Here is a 27,788-nt window from a genome sequence, read left to right as displayed (position 1 = left end):
TTTTATGAAATTAGGTTTATTCAAAATATTTCTACCAAGAACTAAAACAATTGGATTGACAACTGATTAAGTGCATTAGTTATTTATTGCCGCAACTCATTTCATCATAATGGAGACACATCATTTACACATGTATGAAAAAATGAAACATTATGATTTCACGTAATAACATAAGAAAAAGGAAAGTGGGGATGTGACATCATCAGCCCACCTAATGAATATTCATGACGATATGCATATATCTGTTTTCACAAAATATTGATAAACTTTAAAATCCATAACTGTGTTATTAGTTATCCGATTTTGTTGAAATTTGAAGCATTTTGCTCTGTGAATTTTGGTCTATTTATTTAGATATAAATATTTTCATCCCAGACCATCCCTTTAACATCTAAAAGGCAACTTGTTAAAAGTCTGTGCCACATCTTTTCATAGCATTTTTTTTTTATGATGAAATGTAAGAATTTGTAATTTGAAAGCTGTTTCCAGTGGGAAAGACATGACTTTGACATTTTAAAAGGTGCCTTAACATCAGTATCTACTACCTTAAAGCCTAATGATTGATCGTTGAACAAACACGAGCAATGCATTTTAATTCCAAATGTCTTTTGCTTTGCGTTGCGGGTATTGAAAAGACTTCACAACGTTTTAAAAGATAATTCCCGAACAGCCTAAATTTGAGAGGTAAAATTATACCTGCAATCAATCACAAAACTCAAGTGTGTATGTTTTGTGATACATAGTGGATATTTCCTCTCATAATACGACATAGTCAGAAATGATTTAGTTGGTCAATGATGCATCCATAGCAGATATCTATTCACCAAGTCCTTGATTGAAATAGATTTGTTTGCGTAGCGTGTGAGAGGGGTTTCCAATTTGCTTCTTTTTTTCTTTATCTGCTGCAGTGCTGAGCAAGTAATTAACCATGGTCAGCATTGAAAGAAGATCTACATGCTTCTTGTAGTGGGAATTGATAACAGAACACAGCGTAGAGATAAACCATGTGCCTTTAGAGACACTCCTGTTAGAGGAATATCCTGGAACTGTGGACAGACTAACGAGGGTGTCGGATTCATTAGGAAGTGAAGTAACAGCATCCTGCCTGATGTCGATAGCAGCTTGGGCATCTGTTCCCTGGCAAGCCTGGATGAAGAACAGTTTGGGTTTGTCCAAAAGAGATGGTACGTACTCACCTCTAAATAGTCCTGGAAGGAATACGAAGAAGATTATATTCAAAATTAAAGGAGAATGAAACCCTTGAACCAGCTGAATCCATATTAAAGAGAAAAATCAAAGAAACATATTGTTGAAAGTTTGAGGAAGATTGAATGAATAATAAGAAAGTTATGAGCATTTGAATATTGAGATCACTAATGCCATGTATTTCCTCCCATTGGCAATGCAACCAAGATCTGTGATGTCACACACGTACAACTCCCTCATTACTTTAGTACTTATTTCACTTATATTCTCACTTTTATAGAGTCTATCACAAGATGAGGTGTTCTCTTTATGAGAGGACAAGTACAGAGGTTTCACAACATTATATCATTGATGAATCGTTTGTCATATGATTAGAATGAGCAAAAAGAGATGTTTTGGGGTATCTTTTCAGTGTCCAAAAGGGGAGAGTTGTTCATCTGTGACATCATAGATCTTGGTCGCATTGCCAATAGGAGGATCTCCATAGCATTAGTGATCTCGACATTCAAATGCTCATAACTCTTCTATTGCTAGTCCAATTTTACTCAAACTTTTGTGGATCTTATTCTTTGATTTTTCTGCTTTCACAAAAGCTAACTTGCTCCAAGTGTTTCATTCTCCTTTAAAGAGAAAATCTCTTTTTAGTATATACACAATACTGAATAAAAGACTAGATTTGCGAAAACAATTTACGAGAACAGTAGCCAAACAGTCAATTTTCATCAATTTTGCCTCTTCCCCAATATAATGGTTTGTTCTTCCTTTCCATCTTATTCTGTAGTATTTACCTATCATTTTCTGTGCCTCACACTTCATCCTTTACAAAAGTATTGTCTCTGTACTTTGCCAAGGCCAGGAAATATTTTAGGTTAACAGTGAAAAAATTCATTCATCCAGTTAAAAAAAAAATGATTTGCAGTGTTATGCACTCACACCAGCCGGCCTCAAAGACAATTACGTGGAATTTTCCTTCTCCTCAGAACCAAGTCTTGGCCTTTCGTCCTGCATACAACACTGCTTTATGATGAAAGTATAGCATTATACACACCTGTCAATGCATCAATCTGGATCTGTCTTCCATCAGTACCATACACACAGCCTTTAGATCCATGAGATAAGATGACGCAGACAAAACAATCATACTCAGAATGATCCATTCTTGCAATCTCTTGCAGGCAATCAACGTATGTTTGCCGAGTCGGGTCATTCTTCACAAGGGTTTTTAATCTCAGATTATTTTGAAAAGTGTTCCGCAATGCCTCTGTCAAAATATTGAGATAAGATGAATAGATGTCAGAGTTTGACATGGATCAAAATTTCAAAATTGTAATAGTCTTCTAATACAAAAACAAACAAACAAAAAGTATTTTAAAAAATTCAAAATTGTTACCCTACACATTGAACTAGTTATGTAGCAACAGTGTATTTGAATGCCCATATTACTTGAACACTTTCCCTCGGTATGTTTTTGTGTTCTCTTCTCAGTATCATTTATATATAAAACTGACTCATTTGACTAGCTTTGAGGGAGATACCATACATATACTTCCCCGAAGTAGTCTCATTTTTCCCCGAGTGATAATGAGGGCAATATGAGACTACTGAGGGAAATATGTTGTGGTATCTCCTGAAAATTAAAGCCAGTCAATATTTTTTTTATTATTATATACATGTAATGTCTACAGCTATGTGATGTAGCATTGAAGCTATCATTTGTAGCAATTATGTCTGTTTGCCTGTTGGTACGTCCAATTTCACATTATTCATGAACTTGATGAAGTAATCCTGGGCTGGCTAAGTAATTGTGATGTAAAGTGTGTACAGTGCAGGTGCACATCATGCACAGTGCAGGCATTCACTTAACACGTACACAAGACTTGCGCTTGGGTTTGATCATTCTACCTCCATGGTTTGATGAATGGGGATACGGATATTATGGATTGATAATTTACTACGTAGGCGCAATAGGAAAGTGAAAAATTCACGGAGGAGGGTATATGAATATCATGGTCCCTGGTCATACACTTGCATCCTGTCTTGGTCATTGTGACAGATTTTGTGCTGAGTTAATCAATTAGACAGACAAAATACATGTTTATATCTTGTCTCCAATATGCCTCATTCAGGTAAATAATATTTTACATTAATATAGTGTTTAATACATTAGAAAGATGTTAGCATGTGCATTCAGCACTAATTCTCCTTATCACATATAGCTGATACTACAGTGATAAAAACAAGCAACAGGATTTTAAGGGTGAATGCTGCCCCCAGTGTTCAATCTTTATAATACCTTTTCTGAAAATGTTCCGTAATCTGACTGCTTCGGATTGGATCCCATAACATTCTATGGGTTGCTTAGTAGCATCCAAATATACCATACCAGCACTCGCTAGAATGCAGTTTAGTGCAATCAGTGGAGTGTATTGTCTACAATCAGCATATATGTGGCATAACGTAAGTCCCTGTTTACGCAAAATGTATGTACAGCATGAAGGTACAAAATCAATTTACCTATTTGTTCATTGTATAAATTTCTGGGCAGCTCAATAGTGCAGTGGAATGGGGAAGTTGTATATCAAAGATGGAAGACTATGACAGCATTATACAAGTGGAACACCTCTGGCAGTCTCGCCAGTGTTATGCGATTCAATAAAGCAGCGGTGCTGAATTTGAAAACTATTAAAGATTAATAATTATTCACAAAACACACTTCAAATGATAATAAAACACTAGGTCCATTGACCCTAAATGACCTTTGACCTTGATCCTGCGACACGTGAAAGACAATCAGTGATACTTGATTACCCTTATGTTCACGTTTCATGAGCTAGATCTATTGACTTTTAAAGTAATGATGGCGTTTCAACAAATCCCCCCAGCATGGTCAAAGTTCATTGAAACTAAATGACCCCTGACATAAATCATGTGACCTAAAACTCATGAAAGATGATCAGTGATACTTAATTACTCTTATGTCCGAGTTATATGAGCTAGATTCATATACTTTTAAAGTTAGGATATTTTAAAAACTAAACCTCAGTTTAAGATTACAATATTGATTTTCCCAACATGGTCCAAGTTCATTGACCCTAAATGACCTGTTCAATGATACTTGATTACTCTTTCCAAGTTTCATGAACTAGATCTATACTTTCAAAGTTATGATGACATTTCAAAAACTTGAACTTGATTACAATTTCAATGTTGATGATGCCATCATCAAATACTAGATTATAAGAAAATACAAAACAACAATTTATCTCAATATTCTAAATGACAAATTAAATATCATTAGATATCTGGATTGCAGAGGCATGTATAGGACAAAACTGTGCACTCACCAACATCCTTTTCTGTACCAACTCGTTTGTCAAGTTTGGATCCTGTGAAATTTTCTGCATTGAAAATGATACACAATCCTCTAGGGAGCCTGTCCATTTTGTACTTTGGCAATTGTGGAAAGGGACCTGTTGTATTCAAATATGAAATGAAACAAATCAATATTTTTATAAAGTAAAGCCTACAAAAATGGAAATTAATGTGTTATTTTTATTTTAAATAATCTTACTTGACATGTACAAAGAAAAGGTGTTCATATAAGGTCTAATGGTATCAAAAGAGTTTAATGAAAGCATAAAAGGTTTACAGGAAATTGTTATTCTATACATAAATGTGTGTATTCAACTTTCAGTTCATAGATGTGAACTGGCAAACGGAAAGTTATCATGCCAAAAGTATTCATTCAAAGAAGCAAATACAATTTTATGTTGTGGTATTTTCATGACAAATAAATAAAGTAATCACTAATTAAAAAAAATAACAATACATTCAACAGGGATTAGAGCTTCAGATCTTTCTATACAATATTTTATTTTTCCTTCCAAGACAAGGTTTGTATGAAATAAATTTAATACCTGGATTTTGTTGCTGCAAAATAGTAGCAGTTTGGGCAGGTACAATCCTATGTCCCCCTTCACTAGGTGTTTGGGTTTGCAGCGATTCTATAGTAAACAGAATGATATCAGGAATTACAAAGTTTTCAAACTAAGAGAAACAAATCAGTTTGAGAGAGAGAGATTAATCAAGGACTAAAGAAAATAAGTAATTTTTTTATCTTAAGTTCACTCATATCCATCTGAATTTTCCTTCACACAAAACTTCCTCATCAATAACAGCAATGTTTAATATACATAATGTCTAGTATTTTGATCCGAGGTTCAACATACACCAGTTTTAATTCAACATTTCCCTCTATGAAGCCTCAGACAAGAAAAATATGTCATACTAAATGTTTGATTTATCCTGTCTTTCAAGATTTTATCATTTTTCAAATATATTAAAACTATTGGAAGATAATTGCCGCAATAGTCCATTGAAGTACAAGACCACAAATTAATCAAAATCTCAAGGCAATACAGATTAGACAATTTTAACTACTGATTCACCTCATTTCATTTCCTTCACTTATAATTAATACATTCAATGATAAACATAAAAGAAAATATAAATAAAAAGAATAAGGGGGAGACGGCAAAGTCGGCTTCCAAGAACTGCAATCAATTTTACAGAGTAATCAAGTCAAACAAAAATCAAGACCTACAAACGTAAGTCTTTAAGGTTTTGCAATTGAAATGTTCATAGTAGCAATCCTGTCAAGCATCTTTCCATCTTTTACACTGTTGTAAACTTTAAAATTGCTGCAGAGACAAAACCATTCCATTAGCAGCAAAGGCATTGATGTGGCTTTAATTTTGTAGAGGTACATCATTCTATCTGTCTTTTCCAGGACTGTATATTTTTTCTAATATGAAACTGAAAATAATTTTTTAACATTCCTTTTTATCTACTTCTCATGTACACATTGGATGCTCTTACAAATGTACAGTGCACATAAGTACACAATAATTGGTGAGCTTGACCTGCTTCAAACATTTGCACCAAACACTCACTTCTAAAAACAATACAGGCATCACTCAACATGACAACAGATCATCACATTGCATAGAATAACCATACCTGTTAATTTGGTATCCTTTATTGGTCCTAAGGCAAGGTTCCTTGTGACGGATGCTTCCCTTTCATCATCACCTGGTTGCGTCTTGTCAGAAGGCGCCCTCTCCTCAACTCTCCTCTGTTCAGAAATCTTCATCTCCTGCATTTTCTTCCGGACCTCACCTTCTCTCATCTTCTGTAAAACCTTTTCCCACAATTCATCGGCATAGGCAGGACCTTAGAAATGAAGTCAAGACAGGTTATTTAAGAGATGAGAAAATTTTCTAACAATGATGATGATGATGACAACGACAACGACAAATAAGACAACAACAGTAACAATAATAATAATGAAAATAGCTTGATTCATATACATGTAGATGCCCTTTTTTCAACAACAAAATCAGAGGCACATTGAAAAATCTACCCTGAAAATAACTAGGTTGGGGAAAATAAACAAAATGTGAATGTGATAACATATGGTATCAAAATCAGAAAAAATTATTGAGGCCAAATTGCCCTTTAATACCATGCTTTATATTCATTTTGAAAGTTGGATTCCTATACATACTCTGAAAAATACATTTCATGGTCAATAATGGATGAAAAGATTTTTTTACAGAATATTACTTGTATTAGTCCTAACTTGCATGCAGAGCTCACACAAAACATCATATTAAATTGATCACATCTTCAAAGTTCATTGAGGAAATGACATCACTCAACTTCATTCAGACTTTTCAAGTTTTATAGGAGAAGCCTTTTTAAAGAACATGTTTGTTTTCATCAAATACTATTTTTCAAAAATAATTAACTCACCATTTTTTTCCACAGCTTCATAGTACCACCTCGGTCTCTCAGGGCCAAATGTCAAACCAGACATTTCACTACCTGTCCTATCCTCAGGCTCTCTCTTTATAGCCATTTGTTGTTCATCTACTAACTGTTGTGGTGGGTACTGCTGGCTGAAAGATGGTGTTGCCTGTTGGTGTGGATTGTGATATTGCTGTGGTGGATTCTTGTAGTAAGGTTGTTGATGTTGCTGTGGAATCCCTTGGTAGACGTGTCCATCCGGTGGTGGGATTTGCGTGTGCACCCCAAACGTTGGTTCAGATTTGCTTCTCATATTGGCAGGGTCGTATGTTGCTCCACTACCTTGGTGGGATTGGAAACTTTGACTGGAAGACGATTCTACATTAATTGCTGATGATCTTTCATTAGCTAATCAATTCAAGAAATCAAAGAGAAGTTTATTCATACATCCACAGGAAAAATTGAGATGTTACATCTACACCGTGTTGCCTATTGTTCTACATTGTTCAACACCAATAAACGATAATCATAATAACATATGTTGCAAATAAAGGCCTATGAAATCAACTAAGTTTGCGTTTTAGATCAGTTACATAACTTTCAAAGAAAGCAAAAAAACAGAAAGAGTAAACAAGGACTCAGTTTTAAGGCGAGCGAGAGAGATCGCTCGCTACTGCTCGCCTGAATCCATTTCAGGTAGAGCAATTTATCACTAGCCTCAGCGAATTTGATTTCTTGTGACATGAAATGATAAATGCAGAAATGCAGAAAAACTAGAAAACAGGCAACATCATACACATTTGTATTGTTTGTACAACTTTTTATTTCCATGTATAATCTCTATTCTGACATCAAATGTAGAACTAGAGTGTCAGTCAATGATCGAACTGTTAGAGTCAACATTAAAAACCCCATTCCCAGTCAAATAAGAGCACACAATTACATTGTAAGCAATAACACAATTCGCAAAAATGACAATAAAAAGTAAATTGAGATAAATGTTGCATATATACAAGTGATTGTTTGTCTCCTTAGATGTGGTTTGTAACCTAGTAAGCATTCATCCATTTTGTAATCGGACAAAAAAAAACCACCCCTTGTTTGTCAAAGAAGAACTTTTTGCAGTGCTCCCGTAACCTCCCCTTCAAGTTTTAGGAGAGATTTTATTGCTCCTTTCAAAATTAAACAAGTGGAATGCCTCTGGCCGTCTCACCTGCATCACGCGATTCAATATAGCAGCAGTGCTGATTTTGAAAACTACTATAACTCGCACAAGATGTTCAGTGATACTTGGTTACTCTTATTTCCACGTTTTATGAACTAGACCAATACACTTATAGAGATATGATGGCAATTCAACAAATACCCCCAACGTGGCCAAAGTTCTTTGACCTTACATGACCTTTGATCTTGATCATGTGACCTGAAACTCGCACAGGATGTTCAGTGATACTTGATTACTATTATGTCCAAGTTTTATGAACTAGACCAACACACTTTCAAATTTATGGCTGTAATTCAACAAATACCCCAATTTGGCCAAAGTTCATTGACCCTAAATGACCTTTGACCTTGATCATGTGACCTGAAACTTGCACAGGATGTTCAGTAATACTTGATTACTATTATGTCCAAGTTTCATGAATCAGATCCATAAACTTTCAAAGTTATGATGGTAATTCAACAGATACCCCCAATTCGGCCAAAGTTCATTGACCCTAAATGACCTTTGACCTTGGTCATGTGATGTGAAACTCATGAAGGATGTTCAGTGATACTTGATTAACCTTATGTATAAGTTTCATGAACTAGGTCCATATATTTTCTAAGTTATGATGACATTTCAAAAACTTAACCTTAGGTTAAGATTTTGATGTTGATTCCCCGAACATGGTCTAAGTTCATTGACCCTAAATGACCTTTGACCTTGGTCATGTGACATGAAACTCAGGCAGGATGTTCAGTAATACTTGATTAACCTTATGGCCAAGTTTCATGAACTAGGTCCATATACTTTCTAAGTTATGCTGTCATTTCAAAAACTTAACCTCAGGTTAAGATTTGGTGTTGACGCCGCCGTCGCCGTCGCCGCCGTCGCCGCCGCCGCCGTCGCCGTCGGAAAAGCGGCGCCTATAGTCTCACTCTGCTATGCAGGTGAGACAAAAAATGAGTCCCTCAATAATTTTTTTTCATTTCTTTTATAATTCATGCGAAACAAAAGCTTACCAAAATACTGTTCAATTTCTTTAACAATGGCTATGTTTCCAATAGACTGCATGATTGATGTGAAGTATTCAAGATCTCTCGGGCCAATTAATGTGTATTTCTCCATTAGTACAAAGAGCTACCAAGGGAATAAAAAGAATTCATTATTATGGCTCAAATAAACTTGAAATCATAGTAGCATACATTTTGAAAATGACCAGGATCTGAGTTTTATGTTTACATTCAATCAATGTAATATCTAAATAATAAAAAAAATTAAAAATCATCCCTGAGAAACCATATAAATGATCTAATTTGTTAAAACCAAATACTCAAGTTTTCCAACAAATTAGAGTAAATATTATCCATCAAATTTTATTTAAAAAAAAATCAGGTATGAAGCAGTGAACATCTGTTGTCAAATGATATTGATCTATGACATAAACAAATGAGTGACAGCAATGGAACATCAGCAATAAGTAAACAGATAATCATCAGGCATTTCTTATTTTTGTGTAAAATAGTACGTTTTCTAGCCATTATTTATCATTTGTACCTGTAGACTAAAATGAGGAATCTTTTACAAGCCATTTGTTAAAAATTGATTCAATTACATACTTCAGTTTATTTTTCTTTCTAACTGTCACCTGTAAGAGTGTCGTGCATTCCTCAATGGCTGCTACAGGAATTGGAATTTCACCTCCACTGAGATAAAATTTAAATTGGTCTCTCTCGTCTCGACTCAGACTGTCAGATATCCTTAGCATCAATCTCCTAGAAACGCAAACACCATAAAACAAACAAGGGGCTTAATTCATGACTTCAAATTTTTTTTTGCTGTGATAACTACCCAAAATGTGGCTATCACTATTTCACTTATTTACTAAATTATTATATGAATGTGTACCGGTATGCCTTAAAACAGTAATTATGTGGAGGATATGACATGAAAATGTGTTTTACAAATTACATTTTGTTTCTGATTTTACACGAAAAATCTGCTAGAGGGTGTTGTGATTTTTTTTACAACTACACACATAGTTACCAAGAATGCATACAGCATTATAATAATCCAAGATAAAAAGAGAACTTATTGATTAAATGCACTGTTCAAGGGCACAGACACCGGGACTTTCAATTGTCTAGTCCAGCTTTTTAGACCACTCAGCCAGGGCACCTGTCCACAATTCAACTGCTGCAACCCCCTCCCCCCTTGCACCCAGAGCGAACTGTTTTTATTCACTATGGGAGAACCTTGCAGGTAAAATATGAATGAAAGTAGAATAAAAAATGTAATATTTGCTTGGATTGTACTTTAATAAAGATTGAGATTGCAAAATGAAGGTGGACTGAAATATGATAAAATTAATCATGAGAATTCTTGTCATTACCCCTTGTCTGTATATTCATGAGAAAGAGAGAATTTTGAATGTAACAAACATTCTCAAAATAATTTGCTCAGAATTCAGAATATTTCAATGATAGTTTTCATCTGATACTATCCCCACTGTAAACATAAACTGCAAAAAACTCATTCACCTGTAAGAACTTAACATGTGGGCCAACTTTCCTTCCTTGCTGCTCCATGACTTCAGTTTTTTCACCAGGTCATAGCGACTGATTGCTTGCATCAGGAGTACCAGCAATGAAATGTCATCTGCTGTGACCAATGCAAGTTTTTCCAATTCTGTAAACAAGTAGATACCCCTATTCATATTCTCAAATTTCCGTGGGGCAACACCCAAGTCTTGGCATAAGTACTTCAGCTTCTCCATATCTCTTGCTCCTAATCCATTGTCAATTTCCTTCAGTAGAGTCCGGTATTTAATAGAGTTTGCACCAGGGTTTGCATCCTTTTCAACATCAGAACTAAGTGCACTGTCACTGTAACTGGTTTGAAAGGCCATGGCTGGATCTGGAATTCAGTCACTAGATGAAATTTTCAAATAAATGTCTTTTTTGTGTCCTCTCAGCGTTCTAAAAGGGCTAAATAGGTAGAAATGGAAAAGAGAACATGACATACATCATCTATTTCCTTATTAAAGATGACAATTATCCACTTAAAAATCTTTTAACTGAAAATGATTATCTGCATTAATCATGACCAAAATAGCACTGATTTTGGCACAGTATGCGGAATGATTACAAGTACAGTACTGCTCGACCTTAATACGAGTGGTGCACATTATGTCACACCGTTCTTGTGATCATGTCACAGGTGTCAAAATAGCAACGTACAAAGCTCAGGGCAATCGCGATCGGTCGCAGGTCAAACCGATCGCATGCGATGTTTTGAAATCAGCCGTGAATAATACGTGTGAGGAAAAAGATACTGGCCCAAAATCACACATTTTGAGGAAAACCGGAGGATGGATACGGAGTGAAATACGGGTGAAGAGTAAGATATTAAGTTGTTTATCTTTCTCGTTTTATTATTTTTCTTTAATTTTTACAATAAACATGATTTCCCATCGAGTTCACCGTCTCGAAGTTCGGGTAGGTGGAGTGTAGTGTAGCGGTAGTGAAGTGGAGTGGAGCCTGCACGAACTTCGCTCTAGGTAACCAAAATATGGCTTTATTCCATCAAATTTCGAGCAGGATCTAGTGCGTGTAATTGTCCATAGACATCGGTTTATTTAGTCAGTAAAGGGTCTGTGAGTCTAGATTAGTAAAACTATCGGCTGATAATCGTTAAAATACCCATTTCGGTATCAGCGCTTCTCGCTAGCATAGCGGGAAGAGGTCTTGACTACAAATAAAACGAGGTGAGTTTGAGTCCCAACTAAGTCTAAGGTAAGCAACAGTAAAAAAAAAATGATAGAAAAATCTGAAGTGAATGAACTGGAAGTTTCAACAATCTTGTGTTATTTTTGGTGGGGGGTGCATATGGAACTCTTTCCTACCTTAATTAAAATACCGGATGTACTGGAAAAATGCAGAAAGCTGCAGCCAAGTTTCCAGGTCTAGCTTTTGTCCAAGCTCAATCTTCTTCCAAAAGTATAATATGTGTGACACTGTGTCAGTCTTGCCTTCAGTTGGGTATTCATGATTATAGTTGATTTTGTATAGACTAAACTGTGAAAATGTCAACTTATAAGTTATACTATAGCATACTAACCTCGCATGTGTGTGAGTGAACTTAATGATAATTTTTTTAATTTGCTCAACATGCTCAAATAGTTGATCATATTCATAAATAATCATAAACATTTTTCTAGTGAGATGTTTGTTGTAAGTATGATCATTCATAGACAGCTGGCAGCCGTCTGTTTCGAGGAGTTTTTTAACTTTTTTTTTTTTTTTTTAAATTTCTCCTCATACACAGACGGCTCGCTAGCGTGCAGCCACCATTAGGGGACTTGCAATGCAAAATCCCCCCATCGGGGCTCTTCAATTTTTGTCTTTAATGAATAAAAATTTTGAAAATTAACCCGACCAAAATGCAAATTAATATTCCCTCTTGGCATTAATTGCCAAAAAACGGAGAAAAATCAAGTTAAAAAGAACAACAAGTGGAATGCCTCTGGCCGTCTCACCTGCATCACGCGATTCAATATAGCAGCAGTGCTGATTTTGAAAACTACTATAACTCGCACAAGATGTTCAGTGATACTTGGTTACTCTTATTTCCACGTTTTATGAACTAGACCAATACACTTATAGAGATATGATGGCAATTCAACAAATACCCCCAACGTGGCCAAAGTTCTTTGACCTTACATGACCTTTGACCTTGATCATGTGACCTGAAACTCGCACAGGATGTTCAGTGATACTTGATTACTATTATGTCCAAGTTTTATGAACTAGACCAACACACTTTCAAATTTATGGCTGTAATTCAACAAATACCCCAATTTGGCCAAAGTTCATTGACCCTAAATGACCTTTGACCTTGATCATGTGACCTGAAACTTGCACAGGATGTTCAGTAATACTTGATTACTATTATGTCCAAGTTTCATGAATCAGATCCATAAACTTTCAAAGTTATGATGGTAATTCAACAGATACCCCCAATTCGGCCAAAGTTCATTGACCCTAAATGACCTTTGACCTTGGTCATGTGATGTGAAACTCATGCAGGATGTTCAGTGATACTTGATTAACCTTATGTATAAGTTTCATGAACTAGGTCCATATATTTTCTAAGTTATGATGACATTTCAAAAACTTAACCTTAGGTTAAGATTTTGATGTTGATTCCCCCAACATGGTCTAAGTTCATTGACCCTAAATGACCTTTGACCTTGGTCATGTGACATGAAACTCAGGCAGGATGTTCAGTAATACTTGATTAACCTTATGGCCAAGTTTCATGAACTAGGTCCATATACTTTCTAAGTTATGCTGTCATTTCAAAAACTTAACCTCAGGTTAAGATTTGGTGTTGACGCCGCCGTCGCCGCCGCCGCCGCCGCCGTCGCCGTCGGAAAAGCGGCGCCTATAGTCTCACTCTGCTATGCAGGTGAGACAAAAATAGTGACTTACCTCGGCTGTCGCGCAAATTCACTTCCCCGTTTTATCCGATCATAAGTAGGCCTACATAAACATATGGCCATTGAGTCCCCTGTACAGATCGCGCTAGAACTTCGGTCTCTGTATTTGGTGAGTGAAGCCAACGGAGTTCAGCTGAACAACCAACATAACAGAGACCGAAGCTTTTGGTCGAGATCATTCATAGACAATTAAGACATAAAAACATAGAGTATAAAGTACACATCAAAAGATGTCGATCCCCGCTAAGTCTCAGATAGACAGGAATAACCGTCGTTTCTGGGGATTTATTCAACAATTTCTGACATTTTACTATGGTGAGTGAGCCAATGCAGTTCAGCGGAACAACCAAAATACAGTCAGAGACTGAAGCTTTTGGTCTAAGTCTCAGATCAACTCATCCATATTCCACAAATGTAAATTTGTAAGACAAATCTGCCAAGGCAAGGCCAAAGCCATGGGCAGGTTAAGTTAACTAACACACTGAGACGAGAGTGACACAGACTGTCACTGTCAAAAGTCAGAACAAAATAAGATTTTAAGAATTAAAAGAAGAAGATTTGACCACTCACTCATGACGCCATCATAAAAATAAATGTCCATACCGCCGGTAGGCCTACTTGAAAGTTGAATTTTGAAGAAAAAAAAACAGAATTCAGTCTGGCTGCCAATAATATGTCTAGATCTATGCAGGAACGTCATTAAAAACCATGGATCGTGAAAGACGTGATATCACAAACAATACGACAGCACAGCTCGCCTTGGGCTTGGCTTGGGTCTGGTAAGTCTTCCTGCCTAGCAGCCTATCCCTGGCTGGAAATACCCTCCATTCCTGATTCAGAGATGAGAACAGGGATTTCCCCCATAAGGTCCCGAAGGTCATTGCGCATGCGTTGTGCAACCGTTGCTGTCTATAAACAAACACCAATCGCGACAGGAATTTCTTTCAACAAATCGTTAGTTACGTTAGTCAGTGTATACGGACTCGGACGGAGGTAAATCAAACGAATGAATAAGTAAGTACAAGTAGAGCCAAGTCAAAGATTTATCTAGATCTGATCTTGTAAAGAAACGGCCGTAGATACACAAGCAAGGTTAAATTTCGTCAGCCACGAGTCACTGCACTGGTCACCTTGCCTAGGCCAGGGCTAGGCAGAGAGGCCGCCGCGCGCCGCGGCCGGCGGCGCGACGGAGCTCCCCGCCCTGAGGCTGGCTGAGGCCACCCAAGGGTTCATTACATGCCGCCGCGCACAGAAAATTCAAGCAATAGAAGTCGAGTGTTGTGGGCCCAAGAAGTGAGATCCCAGCACGCGTGACCCACTAGTTAGAAATCCACTGCCAAACGCGGTTCGTGGTGCGAGGTTAGTATACTACTAGTATTACTAATACTAACCTAGACAGGAATAACCGTCGTTTCTGGGGATTTATTCAACAATTTCTGACATTTTACTGTAATCCCCATTTAGATTTACCGACGGTAGAGTGTTCGTGTGGGCTCGCATGTGTTTTCACTCCCTCCCTTTTGTCAATTCACAGTCCAAAGTTTGATGTAATTTTACACATCGAATTTAGACTCTAGAACGGAGAGGGCGTCAACAATCACGAATATGATATCGATATTGCTTTCGATATTATACGATCTGCTCCATACGCGAGCGTACCGAAACATCGCTACCATCACAGGTAGCAGACGACATTCAATATATCGAGACATTAAAAAGTTAATATTGACGTCATTCAAGATGCCAACTTGCAAGAAAAACCCTCAGCTCAGGTGAAAATGTCTTAGATGAAAGATTTCTCAATCATCCAGAGGATTTTTTTCAATAACTTCTGTCCAAGGTACGCAATTACATAAGTTATTTAAATTTCCCTGATAATTGAAACCATGAAACTGTAAATTTCGCTTAAAAACAGTTTTAAATCGCGACCTATAAAACGTTAGTTCACTTAATACGTTGGCTGTACGTACGGGCCTCCAAGCTCTTCAGTCTATGTATTGGTGAGTGGAGCCAACGTAGTTCAGCGGAACAACCAAAATACAGAGACTGAAGCTTTTGGTCTAATACTAACCTCGCAATACGTGTGAGTGGCTGAGGCTGTGGGCTCCTGACTCTGCTGCTGCCACCATCACTGACCACGACGCTGCGCACTGACTGCCTCTCCCCTCTTCCTTGCATGACTGTTGCATGGCCATTGCCTGGCTGGGTAAGACTTCTTCTTCTGTGCAGTGGGTATACTGCCCAATGCATAGACCAAAAGCTTCAGTCTCTGTATTTTGGTTGTTCTGCTGAACTGCGTTGGCTCACTCACCAATACATAGACTGAAGAGCTTGGAGGCCCGTACGTACAGACAACGTATTTTAGCAGTTACGTTAGATCTAACAGTGGAAACCCGATTTTCCGATCGGTTTTATGTACATAAAATGTCACATTATGAGGATTATAGTAAAATGTCAGAAATTGTTGAATAAATCCCCAGAAACGACGGTTATTCCTGTCTACCCAATGCAATGCCCCACATGCACAGTCAGTGGGAGCCAACGTTCAACCATGCAGGAAGTGCGCAGATGTTGATTGATGGCACAGCCACAGAGGACTGAGCTGACTCAGACTAGATTAGAGAGAATTCGAGAACTGTTGCTTTGCTTTGTGTAGTCTGATTTGAAGTACGTTCTGCTTGAAAGTCTGTGCTCTTGATTTGGGGTAGAGCTACTAGAGGGAATATATTCTAGTCTGGGATGAACGAATACTTTGTAGCAGTTTTAGTTGGTCGAGATGGGAATGCAGCTATCCAACCGGACTTATCGTACTGGAATGGCTAGGCTACCCGCAATTAAGCGCCTCGCACAAGGTTGTTACCGACTAACCTTCCGGCACAGGTGCAGCGGTTCCCAGTCAAGCCTCTGCTTCATGGCTGACTGGCTGAGACAATGTTATACCTAGAATAGTCCATAGCCATGATAGCACAGTTACAAATCGAGTAGACCAAAAGCAGTCTCTGTATATTGGTTGTTCCGCTGAACTGCGTTGGCTCCACTCACCAATACATAGACTGAAGTGTTGTTGGCCCGTATGTAAAGACAACGTATTAGCAGTAATGTTAGATCTAAAATGCGGCAGAAACCCAATTTTCGGATTGTTTTTTGTGCATGAAATGTCACTTAAAAAAGAAATTACATCAAACTTGACAAGAAAGTATCGTACCGAAGACCGCAGTTACCGCCAATTCCTTTCAAATGATATCAAAATATAGTCATCCTCGATCTTTTCTTTGGTCAACGTAAGTTGCCCTCTTGCCATTCTTGGATGACGTCATCATCCTTGCAGATGTCTGTAACAATCGCCGTATATCGCGATTCGTGCAGCTGCATTGCGCTTGTATAAGTGTGTGCGTTTGGAACTTGTTGCTCGAATTGATTGGCCAGGAAAATTCTAATCAGAAAAATCCTAACTCAACGAACGTAGAGGACAGCATCACACGGCTGCCAGTTTTCCATCTCTGGCAATAAATGTTAAAAAATAAGGAATAAATCATTTGTAACGTATATTTTCGATATTTTCGAAACTGCATTAGTGCCCAGATTTCAGCTGTCTTACCCTGCCAGGCTATGGCCACTTTTGTACAACTTTTTTGTTTTGTTTCTCCTCTGCCTCCACAGTCGGCTATCACGTTAGCCGTCTCGCACAGTTTGAGGAACTAGTAGTCTAGAGAGTATAAGAGACTTACATGTAGACTAGGCTCATTACAAAAATGGTCACATGGACATGGTGTTGACATTTGTTGATTACTATATGTGACTCGTCACACCGAAATGAGAGACAACTCGGAATTTTTCAAATCCAAGTTTTGTAGTGATTATTGTTCTCTGTTTCTTTACCTTTAATTTGATATATCACTCGACCCTTAAGAGTAAATAATAGTGGAGATATTAGCCTTAGAATGCAAGAAGAATTGGGCTTTTGAAAATAAAAATCAAGAGAAAAACGCCTTCGAAGTTTGACATCCGTTTTGAATCCGCTCCATGAAAAAATATATTTTGCCACCGCCGAGCTAACCGAAATGTCCTAGCAACCGCTTGCCAAAGAAGGCGAAACGATTGACCAATGAGGAGGCTGCATTTGGAACAATAGTGAACTTGCAGGTCACGCGCGACTGCAAGACGAAACAAAGTTAATGTTCTGGTTCGATATGTCAATCCACTGATCTTCTATACAGATCAGTGTAATAGCTCCATAGTTATACTGGGGTTTTATAATTATATTCGTGAAAGAAATAATTGTCATGATCTCCCTTTTTAATGAAATAAAAGGCAGGGAGAAAAGGTCGGACCTAAAACCAGTGAGGAGGGAGTATACCAATGATTTTCATTGTATCATCGTCTTGTTTATTAAATAATAATAACAATTTCATATACCGCAAATTGCCTCTATGCGGTTGTTTGAATGTCGATCGCGTTTACTCTCACATCTATCAAGCGAGTCATTATGACCTAAACTTTAACCGCATGTTCTAATAAAATGAACTATCCGTTGTAAAATAGTAAGATAAACCGTCAAAATATTTCAATTTGAACCTTATCTTTATACGAAAGGCTTGTGTGATCATGTTTTATGAATGCTTATGTTAGATTGAGGCAGTGAGAACAAAAAAACGTGAATAATTTGCTCAATATCGTCTATTATCGATCTTTTTTTTTTTGGGGGGGGGTGTATAATTATTTACAGCATTGGAATGATTCAAAATTAGTATGAAAAAAAATACAAAGATATATTAATGAAAAAAAAGTTATAGTGATTCTAAAACTGATTCCGGAAAAAACCCCTGGCATAAACGTCTTAACTCTACAACAAAAAGAGCGAGGAGGTACCCTGAGTAAAATCCCGCCACAATTATTTCCAACAAAGGATATATAAGTGGAGTTAAGATTTTTTTTAAACTAACAAGTGCACACCTAGTTACCAAGAATGCATACAACATTCCACTTATTTGAATGCAGGATAAACCCCGGGCTTCCTATGTATAGTCAGGCACCTTGGACCACTCGGCCACGACACCTCCACGAATGCTGATTTTCGGATCGATATCAAGCACAAACAATATTTTGGTTGTGCCGTGGCCGAGTGGTCTAAGGCGCCTGGCTATACATAAAAAGTCCGGGGTTCGATCCCCGGCCGCGGCACCTATGCCTGTGAGCAAGGCATTTAATGTGCAATGCTATTTTATCCTGCTTTCAAATAAATGGAAATTATATAGGCATTATTGGTAGCTTGGTGTGCACTTGTTTAAAAAATATATATACATGTATATTCTAACGCAGTAATACAGATAAAGAATCAGAAGATTGTTGCAAATGCTTTGTGCAACAATGATGTCTTTGTAAGATTGAATGATTAAAGAAAGAACAATAAAAGCTGTTCGATATTTTTTCGCATGTGTTCACTCTCAAACATATAAAGAGGATTTAAAAAAATAAGATGAGATAGAATAGGGGAGGGGGTTAGAGAGAGGAGACCGAATGACCTGAATAAAAAGAGCGAACGAAAAGGGGGAGAGAGGAAGAAAGGAAGAAATAAAACACAAGAAAGACGAAAGAAGTAGGTAAGAGAATACGAGAGAAGGAAAGAGAGAATAGATCTGGAAACAGTCGAATGGAACAAAATGACAATGACTTTTATGAAATGTTTATTTCAATATGTGTATTTTAAATGACTGATATTTTCAATCAATGTCTTTATCCAAAAAAATGCACTAAACCTTCTGCATGGTCGTTTCGGCCATTTTTCATTGGTCGACGTTAGCTGTCTCAGACTTTCTGTTTGTACAGTTATTTCTTTCGCTTTCTCTATCGTTCATTCAAACATGATAAAAATTGAGGGCAACAATGTCTTGATTATAAATAATTGGAAATAATGAAGCCCACCAAGCTTTCTATAAATGTTGTTTCTTTTGTTAAAGATACTGCAGATCAATTAACTCACATTCACGAACAAACAATACTTTTAAGGTTTGTAAACCCTTTCTTTTGAAAATGTTCTCTCTTGAAAACGTCCCGATCACTTGCAAATGATGGAGAGAATCTTCAACATGTCCATGTTATGTTTAATGAAATTAATCCTCGCAAACAAACCGTGTTCCGAATACTTTGCGTCTCTGCATGACTTTTATTTCGCGATTATAACCAGGCTAATACTCTAAATCCGGTATCAATCTATCGCTAATACCCACGCCTGGTACTATTATCACCAAAAAATAACCCTTTAGAAGTTGTATCCCGTTTGTTAACTATTGTCAAGAAGCCCCCCTTTTGAATTTCAGAATACGTATTGAAATCGATGCTTTTGATCTTTCTTTTGAAGCTGAATCATTGAACCGATCGATCGATCGAGCTAGCGGCCGCCGCCAGCTGTACACGAGTTTAAATGAATAGCCAATCAACAATGGCATACGTTGCTAGGGGCGGAGCTTAGTATGAAGCGAAATTCGATCAAGTCGAACGTGCCAAGTATCAGAAATTTTCGAATTGACCGAAAAAAACACTCGCAGAAAAACTGCTTTTTTATCATATTCCCGTCATCAATTTCACTCATCTTTTTCACAGAGTAATTATGAAACATGGAAGAATCAGAAAATGAAAAAAAAAAAAATCTTCACAATTTTGACTTTTTTATTTGTGTGTCGAATTCCAAGGAATTTTGATTTGCGACTTGTCTCTCATTTCGGTATGATCGATCACATATGTAGATCTAGTGCTAATATATATTCAAAACTTCAATCATTCATATATAGATAGCTAGAGTCCTACTCTACTCCAATGTATATTTTGATGAAAATATTGAATAAAGTCTTTAAAAAATAATAGAGAATAATTAATACAGGTTCCCCAAATTCTGTTTTGAGGATTTGAAAAAAATATTTTGTTTTGCTTCTCCCCATGTATGGAGGTGTATAGGCTATACACCTCCATGTATGGGGAGAAAAAATATAAAAATGTTTTAAAAAATCCTCAAAACATATTTTTTTTTGTCTACCAGCTACCGAGCCAAGACCAGAAAGGAAGAATGACTTCAGATTATGCTCGAGGCCTATGGATGAGATGTAGTGAAGCAAGGCATAGTCCAGCGGAACAACTGACGAGACAGAAACTAAATCTTTCGGTCTAGGCACAGTAGATCTAGTCTTGCATGTAGAGGGTTGACAAGGCCAAGTGATAAGGAGAAACATACATGATGTTAAGAAAAAATAGTAATAAATTAATAATATTTGTTGTCATTTCAGAGTATGGCTGATCTCAAGGAAGACAGGATTGATTTCAACAAGCTTGAAAAGGAATTGAATGCAGCCGTGGAGGCAGATGCGTCTTACTGGAGAGAGAATGATGCTAAGCTGAGGGCAATGGAACAACGTGTAGAGACATACGACCAATTCAGGTACATCATGTTGAACTGACAAGTTGCATCTCACTTACAGGAGCCAACATTTTCTGTTTTTATTGGTGATACTCTCACATTATTTAATTTGGGAGATTAGTGCATCAATTATAATGGAAATTATAAGAATTGTTTTTTTTAGATACGGGTAGTATTGAGGTATATTTGTACATGTTCAATGTAATTCTGATTTCTTATTATTACCTGAATGATATGAAGTTTGAAATAATTTCAACTGGTCAGGGATGAATGCAGTATTTCACCATTAGAGTTGAAGGTTAATTTCTTCAGAGTTTTTGTAACCAGCATCTATTCCCACATGCATCCATGGGTATACACTGTAAGTACATGATACTAGTACATACTAAATTGGGGGGGGGGGGGGGTGGTACAATAATTCACCTCCCTCCAAATCTTCTCAACTTTTGATTCTACACTTGATCTACTTCCTACTACTATTGAAACTAATGTAACCTGCTGCTGAATTGTCCAGTAGTCACACAATCAAGAATCCACCTATTGCAACTTTCTTTTATAAAGTTGTAGAGTGACTGATATGTTTTTAAGATCTTTAGTACCAAGTACAAACCTTGATACTTTGTTGTGTAGGGACATGGTAGCAGCTGCTCACATCAAGCCTCTTGATAAAAAAGATAAGATTGGTCAGAGCAAGCGCCAGCAGCCTTGGAATCCGTTTTCATCATCCAGTACAGCACCAACAGCTGCTCAAGATACGGGAAGTCAGGTTCAATCAATTATCACCAAGGTAGGACAAATGCATGGATCAATAGACCTAGACCTTAAATTGATTGATTGGTTTTATTTTATTTCTGCATTCAAGATAAATATGCAACATAACATCTAGGTGATACATTTCAAGTTTTACAAAACAATAAAGCAATGAAAAATAAATTTCAACAAGAAGCAATATTCAATTAAAAGAAAATTAAAGTTAACGAATGCAGGAGACCGCCATCGTGAGCGGTTAAGCTTGAAAATGATGGCGGCCTCGTAAAAATAGTACATAAATTTTTTTCTTCATTGATCAAGTGGGTGCAATGCAGGTGGAGGTGCGGGTGAAGTAAAGGGCAGTTGAATAATTAACTTGAAGAGGAGGATGCATATGATTCGATGGTTTTTCTTTTAATAGTAGCTTTAAATGAGTATATTGTTGAACATGACTTATTATTGTCTGAAAAGTTGTTCCAAATATCAGGACAATAATGTCGAATTGATTTATGAGTTATTAATAACTTAGGGTTGGTGAGATGGAGGTTTCCTGATGTGCGGGGTGGGTAGGAATGAACAGAACTGTTAAACCTAAACATATTATTAAAGGACGGAGGAAGTTGATTATTAAAATATTTGAACATAAGGATAGCTACTTGAATCGTAGATAGCTACTTAAATAGCTACTTAAAGATAGCTACTTAAATAAATGCTTAATCATAGAGGACATCCTCACTAACAAATACACTTGTATACATGGCAATAAACAGGTCATTTCAGCAACGAATTAAGGACGTTCCACAGTTATGTTTGTGCGCATTATGATCTGCACATAGTTTACACTCTGCGCGCTGACGTCACAATGGATGAACAGGTGATTAATTAGCTGCGGGTATGTGCTGATTTTCTCATCTTCTGCACTTTAACTGCAGATCCGATACGTTATTTCATGAAGCTAAAAAATTGAATTATTCCATGGACCATTCAAAAAAAGATTCTCTACAATTTCAAAATACTTTACTCTGCAGTGCTGCCAAGAATTACGAATATTACCCCGAGTTTGAATAAATGGTAGAGTGGTTTTGATTTTTTCTTCACATAGATACAAAGCATTCGGCGCATTTTTGGTGTTTTAAAAAGCACATTTGCTCTAATAAAAATACTGATAGTTTAAAAACAAGCACATGAACCCCTATTTTTTAATGTTTGTTCCTCTTAGGTATACCTTCCTCTACAACTCTACAAATTTTGGTGAAAATGACATGGATTTTGAATAAAGTGCAGCATTTATTGTACTTTTGTAGTTTGTTACTGAAATTTCACATTTTTTAGATTGGGACTTTGTTATCTTTTACGCCATTTTTAAGAACTGACAGTGCTGTTAAACTTAAAATTGCAAACAAATAGCACTATAAATATATTCTCCATTCTAACGATACAATTATTAACTCTCTTGCGAAAGTTGATGACTTTTTCATGTATTTTGACTGAGTAATACAGGTTTAAACTCATTGTAGTAATCTTGGGCGGTCTAAAAATGCCAAATTATTTTGAATGCGCAATTCTTAAGAACATCAATTTGGGTGAACTTTGAAGTTCTATAGCAAAAAATCAAGCACATGGACCTATGTTAATTTTTGCATATTTCGAATATTAAGGTTCTAAAGTATCTATGTGCAAAGTTTGGTGAAAATGACATGGATTTCACTTTAACTGTGGAACGTCCTTAAGTTTACTTGAAGATGCTCATGAACTTCTTTAAGTCCCACTTGCATGTGGATCATAACCTATATCCACTATGATTATATTGTGCTTAGGGGATACATGCTACTGTATAGTCCTAGAAGATTGTTGTTTAGACACTACACTGTTGGCATTTGCTAATGACTGATTACTCAGTTTCTAGTGGAATTATTTGGTACATTCTTTATCATACATATGAACATATCGTTTACTTTGTGTGATCCTGTATAATTTGTTCTATGATCATTACCAGACCTGGAATTAATTTTGTATGCAATTTCATTCTTTGATTAACAGGTTAAGATCCCCAAAAATGGGCATGAATTTACGAAGGAATGGAGGAACCGAAAAAAGTCTCCAGGTAGCTGCTATTCCTACCTACTGGATCTAGGCGGGGAAACACTTTCCAGAATTTTCCGATCTGAGATAAGTTTTGGTCTTCTTGGTGAAATCATCACAGCACTCGATAACGATGCAGAAGAAGGGCATTGTGGGAAGGTAGCAAACATTTTGATGTGTCTTACACGAGCAGGAAGGTTCAGCCTTTCATTGGATTTTCTCAATAAATCTGAAAAGGAAGCTCTATCAAAGTTAATAAATAAGCTGGAGCAATGGGGACAAGCTGGTGGTAAGACTCGAAAAAACAGTGATAGGACTCCACAGAATTGTGATATTGGAGAGACACCTGAGGTGCATGATGGAGGATCAAAAACAGAGGATTTGGAAAAGGAGAGTTTAACAGATGATGGAAAAGAAGAGACAGAAGAAGGATCTTTCCAAGAGAATTGTGAGCAAATAATGATATCAGCAGAGGATGTTGAGAAGTTAAAACATCTTTACAATTTATTACAAACTCTCTGAAAAATGATGTAATTCTCATGAAGTAAGACATTCCAAGTATATTTATAGCAAGTGATGCATGCAATTTTGCTTTAAATTAAATTGTTCAATGATTCTTTATTTGTTTCAATGAAATATGACTTGACTCAGGCCAAGTTACCTTCCTGCCACCCATGGCAATTTTGGGAAAAGCGCAGTACATCATCATAATGATTATTATGGTGATGATGATGATGATGATGATAATAATAATAGTGATAAGAATCATAATAATCATAATTATAATTGTATCCAAATCAGATGGGTATAACATATGTAAATCATTTTATAATGTTCTCAAAAATATTGAATAAGGCTGTATTCCCATGCACAGCAGAGCAGTATTTTTTTAATTACTAATATATGATTTTGCCCCAAGAATATAAAACATGGGTTTTCGAACTGTTTACAGGTGAAGTTGCATAAGTTAACCTTCCATAAGTCAAATAGACCAGATTGTGCAAAACTTGTTATATATATATACCTCTTCTAAGTCAAATTTCTCCTTAGTAGAACAGATTTCAAATGATTTGACTCAGGCAAAGTCACTTCTAGTTGTAGTATAAGTCATTTTGATACAAAGAAAAGATGTCTTCAATGCACATTTGCATGTGTGCATTAGGAACAATTTGTGACATCATTAGTTCAGCCTACTCATTTGGCATACAAGCTAGCACACGGGTGGCAGCAGTTTTCTTAAATAGGGGTATTATAGAGTTTGGTATCATTTTGCCATCATATTCTTTGTTCAAATTAAATTAAATTCAGTTGCCTTATATTCAATTTAATCCAGTTAAATAGAATTCTAATTGCAATTGCATCTTGGCACTTCCAGGGAATGATTTTTCTTGTGTCACATCGCAATTAGCTCTAAATTTGTTTAAAGACTGCTAAACAAAAAGTGTTTTTTGTAGCAGATTTGGTTTTTTTACACAGGACTTTACAGAACATAGTTGAGAGCTTTTCTTATGACCCAAAATGATCAAAATCATTTCCTGACTTAATTATTGACTTGTATGAGAAATTAATTTGATACAAGTAATACATGTATGTTCCTTTTTGGGATTAAATGCAATGCCATACATGTGAGGTGGTAACACAGTATGTACAACTAACTAGAATATGCAATTATGTGAAATCTGCAGTTTAGTCCATGAAAATTTGGCTGCTTTAATATGGTGCACAATTCCCTCAATTTTTAAAATCAGATTAATATTTGCATACAAATACAATTAAAAAATTATTTATAGATCTATCATCTAAGGTAAAGCTTTGGTTAAATTTCAAATGTGTCTGCAATGCAGTTTTGAACTTTTGTTGTTACATTTTTGTATTCAATTTTCATTGAATGATTCTTTATTAGAATTTGTATTTGTTTATAATCAGATCTAACACATTCAATGTTTTCCTTTTTTAATAGGAGTTCTTATGGACATTTATAAAAAAGTTGAGTGATTGCTTACACACAAAGAAGTATCCATTCAGATTTTTCAAATAAAAAAAATCTCAGGGACTTTGCTTTCTCAATTTATTCAATTCAGTTGTAGATTTTACCCATAGATATCAGATATATATCACATATTTTGCACAATGTGTTTTATGATACTTTCTTTTTTCATTTTATGAAAACGAAGTTAAACTTTTGAATTAACATTTAGATCCACTAAAATTTAGTACAGGCTTAAATTGGAATAACATAGAATCACCAAGCAACAGGGTTGTAATAAAAAAACTTTTTTTCTAATAAAAAGACGTTTTTTATTAAAAAATGAAAAAAAAAAATAAATAAATAAATAAAAAATAAATAGATTTAAAACGCTTTTTTTTCCAACGAATTTGCAATTTTCCATGAATCAATTAAACTATACAGTCTTATTCTAATATGTTCTTTGTTTTATATACATTTTTGGAGTAAGTAAGAGATGACTACAATATTTGTTGCTGAATTTCCAACAGAAAAGTTCATATTTCCCCTATCCCCCCTAATTACTAAATCATGTAAATTGAATGCCTAAAAAAAACACCACTATTTAAAGTACCGGTAAGTTGACATTTTATAGGTTGTTTATTCCTCATACATGTACATATACATTTAGTCCCGGGGTATTTTGAGTCTTGTCAGTCTGGGGGGGGGGGGGTGCAAGAATAATTTGCACTTAATGGAAAATTGGCATGCAGGTTGTCTGGGACATAATCTACTAAACTGTATAGTAATTTATTTCATGCAAATTGCTATTAAAAGATTATGCTAATTCATGCATAATTAGTATGCAAAATCATACTTTTTCCTTCAACTCCCTAAATAAAGCTCTAAATGTTTTAATTTTTGGTATAAAAACTCTTTGTGGTGTTCTTAGCAAAAGTATACATGAAAAAAATTGCCATATCAGATCAATTTCTTGTGTATTTATATTGTTCTTTGCAATTTCTTATGTATTTCTATGTTTTTTTAACCTTTTGTTTTTCATTGTTTTTTCAATGAAATATGTTGGGTACTCTTCTGAGATCATAAACAGGATAAAATAGATACATTTAGACCAGCAAAACTAAAAATAATCATACATTTATGATTTTTGGTTGAAAACACAATTTTCATTGACTTTGTACACGAAATCACGTCTTTTAGCAATTTTTGGTCTGACATGCACTTACATAATGTTGAGTACTTTCTGAACCGTGTACCGTGAAGATGCAAAACTGGTCTCAAAAGTTGTGCAAAACTTGAAAGTGAAAAAAGCCAGCGAGTGGCCAGTCAAAAAAATTCGCTCGGTGAAAATATTGCGCGAATTGTTGAGGGGGGGGGGGCCTGGATAGTGTTGAACTGCTTATTTTTTAATTGAAGAATTTTGATCAAATGCATATTAGGAAAAAAAACAGTATTAAATGTTTTTTGAAGTTTTTTTAAATATTTCTTCTGTACATTTTTTGAATGGAAATTATTGGCAATAATTTTCAAATCATTAATTTTTTTTTTTAATTATGAAATAGATACAAATTTTGGCGAGAATTCACAATCCCATGCATGTATCCCAAAATAGTCTTGAACGATATGGTGTGGCCCTGTCGTGTTTATGGATTTATCATAGAAATTTTTGAGGGGATCATTAGGGTCACCTGGGATTGTTAGGGTTAAGGTTTGCAAGCTGATTATCTTATTCTGTTTAAAGAACTTTTGTTCATCATTACGAAGTGCAAAGTTTCACCTGCTTTCGTGTGTACCTCAATCATGAGTACAATGTCAGTTTTTATTTAATATAACGATGCTTGTGCAACACTTCCATTTCATTCAA

General features: G+C 36.0%; 3 protein-coding genes across 7 annotated transcripts in view; 2 read left to right on the top strand and 1 right to left on the bottom strand.

Annotated features, from left to right (window-relative positions):
• Nucleotides 1–27,788, top strand: part of LOC135153222 (uncharacterized) — a 1,173,865-nt gene that overhangs the window by 67,866 nt on the left and 1,078,211 nt on the right. The gene's annotated exons all lie outside the window — the stretch shown is intronic.
• On the bottom strand, nucleotides 68–14,876 carry LOC129256981 (uncharacterized). 3 transcript variants are annotated; one of them, XM_064095601.1, is made up of 11 exons: nucleotides 14,477–14,651; nucleotides 14,289–14,332; nucleotides 10,759–11,205; nucleotides 9,867–9,993; nucleotides 9,241–9,358; nucleotides 7,021–7,422; nucleotides 6,226–6,438; nucleotides 5,124–5,210; nucleotides 4,551–4,676; nucleotides 2,255–2,467; nucleotides 68–1,208 (listed from the first exon to the last, which is right to left on the bottom strand). In XM_064095601.1, the coding sequence occupies exons 3-11, from the start codon at nucleotides 11,124–11,126 to the stop codon at nucleotides 817–819; spliced, it is 2,046 nt and encodes a 681-aa protein (XP_063951671.1). In that variant the 5' UTR covers nucleotides 11,127–11,205; nucleotides 14,289–14,332; nucleotides 14,477–14,651; the 3' UTR covers nucleotides 68–816. The 3 variants fall into 3 exon arrangements, with proteins under 3 accessions (XP_063951671.1, XP_063951666.1, XP_063951675.1); XM_064095596.1 differs by having other exon boundaries at nucleotides 14,289–14,876; XM_064095605.1 differs by lacking the exon at nucleotides 14,477–14,651 and having other exon boundaries at nucleotides 6,385–6,438; nucleotides 14,289–14,380.
• Nucleotides 14,598–27,788, top strand: LOC135153225 (coiled-coil domain-containing protein 103-like). 3 transcript variants are annotated; one of them, XM_064095638.1, is made up of 4 exons: nucleotides 14,598–14,732; nucleotides 20,996–21,147; nucleotides 21,757–21,913; nucleotides 23,917–27,788. In XM_064095638.1, the coding sequence occupies exons 2-4, from the start codon at nucleotides 20,999–21,001 to the stop codon at nucleotides 24,478–24,480; spliced, it is 870 nt and encodes a 289-aa protein (XP_063951708.1). In that variant the 5' UTR covers nucleotides 14,598–14,732; nucleotides 20,996–20,998; the 3' UTR covers nucleotides 24,481–27,788. The 3 variants fall into 3 exon arrangements, with proteins under 3 accessions (XP_063951708.1, XP_063951711.1, XP_063951702.1); XM_064095641.1 differs by lacking the exon at nucleotides 14,598–14,732 and adding an exon at nucleotides 15,912–16,059 and having other exon boundaries at nucleotides 23,917–26,261; XM_064095632.1 differs by lacking the exon at nucleotides 14,598–14,732 and adding an exon at nucleotides 20,758–20,874 and having other exon boundaries at nucleotides 23,917–26,261.

Source organism: Lytechinus pictus, chromosome 1 (genome assembly GCF_037042905.1).
Source record: "Lytechinus pictus isolate F3 Inbred chromosome 1, Lp3.0, whole genome shotgun sequence".
In the NCBI taxonomy this organism is placed as follows: domain Eukaryota; kingdom Metazoa; phylum Echinodermata; class Echinoidea; order Temnopleuroida; family Toxopneustidae; genus Lytechinus; species Lytechinus pictus.
The sequence above is the reverse complement of the archived record's forward strand: the minus strand, read 5'-3'. Positions and strand labels throughout refer to the sequence as shown.

Bases quoted from the DNA above. Each gene is read 5' to 3' on its own strand.
- LOC129256981 (XM_064095596.1), bottom strand. From the start codon at position 11,126: ATGGCCTTTCAAACCAGTTACAGTGACAGTGCACTTAGTTCTGATGTT. The intron at 5,211-6,225 runs GTATGGTTATTC...TGTTTACTATAG, and splicing joins AAAGGATACCAAATTAACAG to AATCGCTGCAAACCCAAACA. The intron at 1,209-2,254 runs GTGTGTATAATG...TATTCCTTCCAG, and splicing joins CCAGATTGATGCATTGACAG to GACTATTTAGAGGTGAGTAC.
- LOC135153225 (XM_064095632.1), top strand. From the start codon at position 20,779: ATGACTTCAGATTATGCTCGAGGCCTATGGATGAGATGTAGTGAAGCA. The intron at 21,148-21,756 runs GTACATCATGTT...TTTGTTGTGTAG, and splicing joins GAGACATACGACCAATTCAG to GGACATGGTAGCAGCTGCTC. The intron at 21,914-23,916 runs GTAGGACAAATG...TTTGATTAACAG, and splicing joins TTCAATCAATTATCACCAAG to GTTAAGATCCCCAAAAATGG.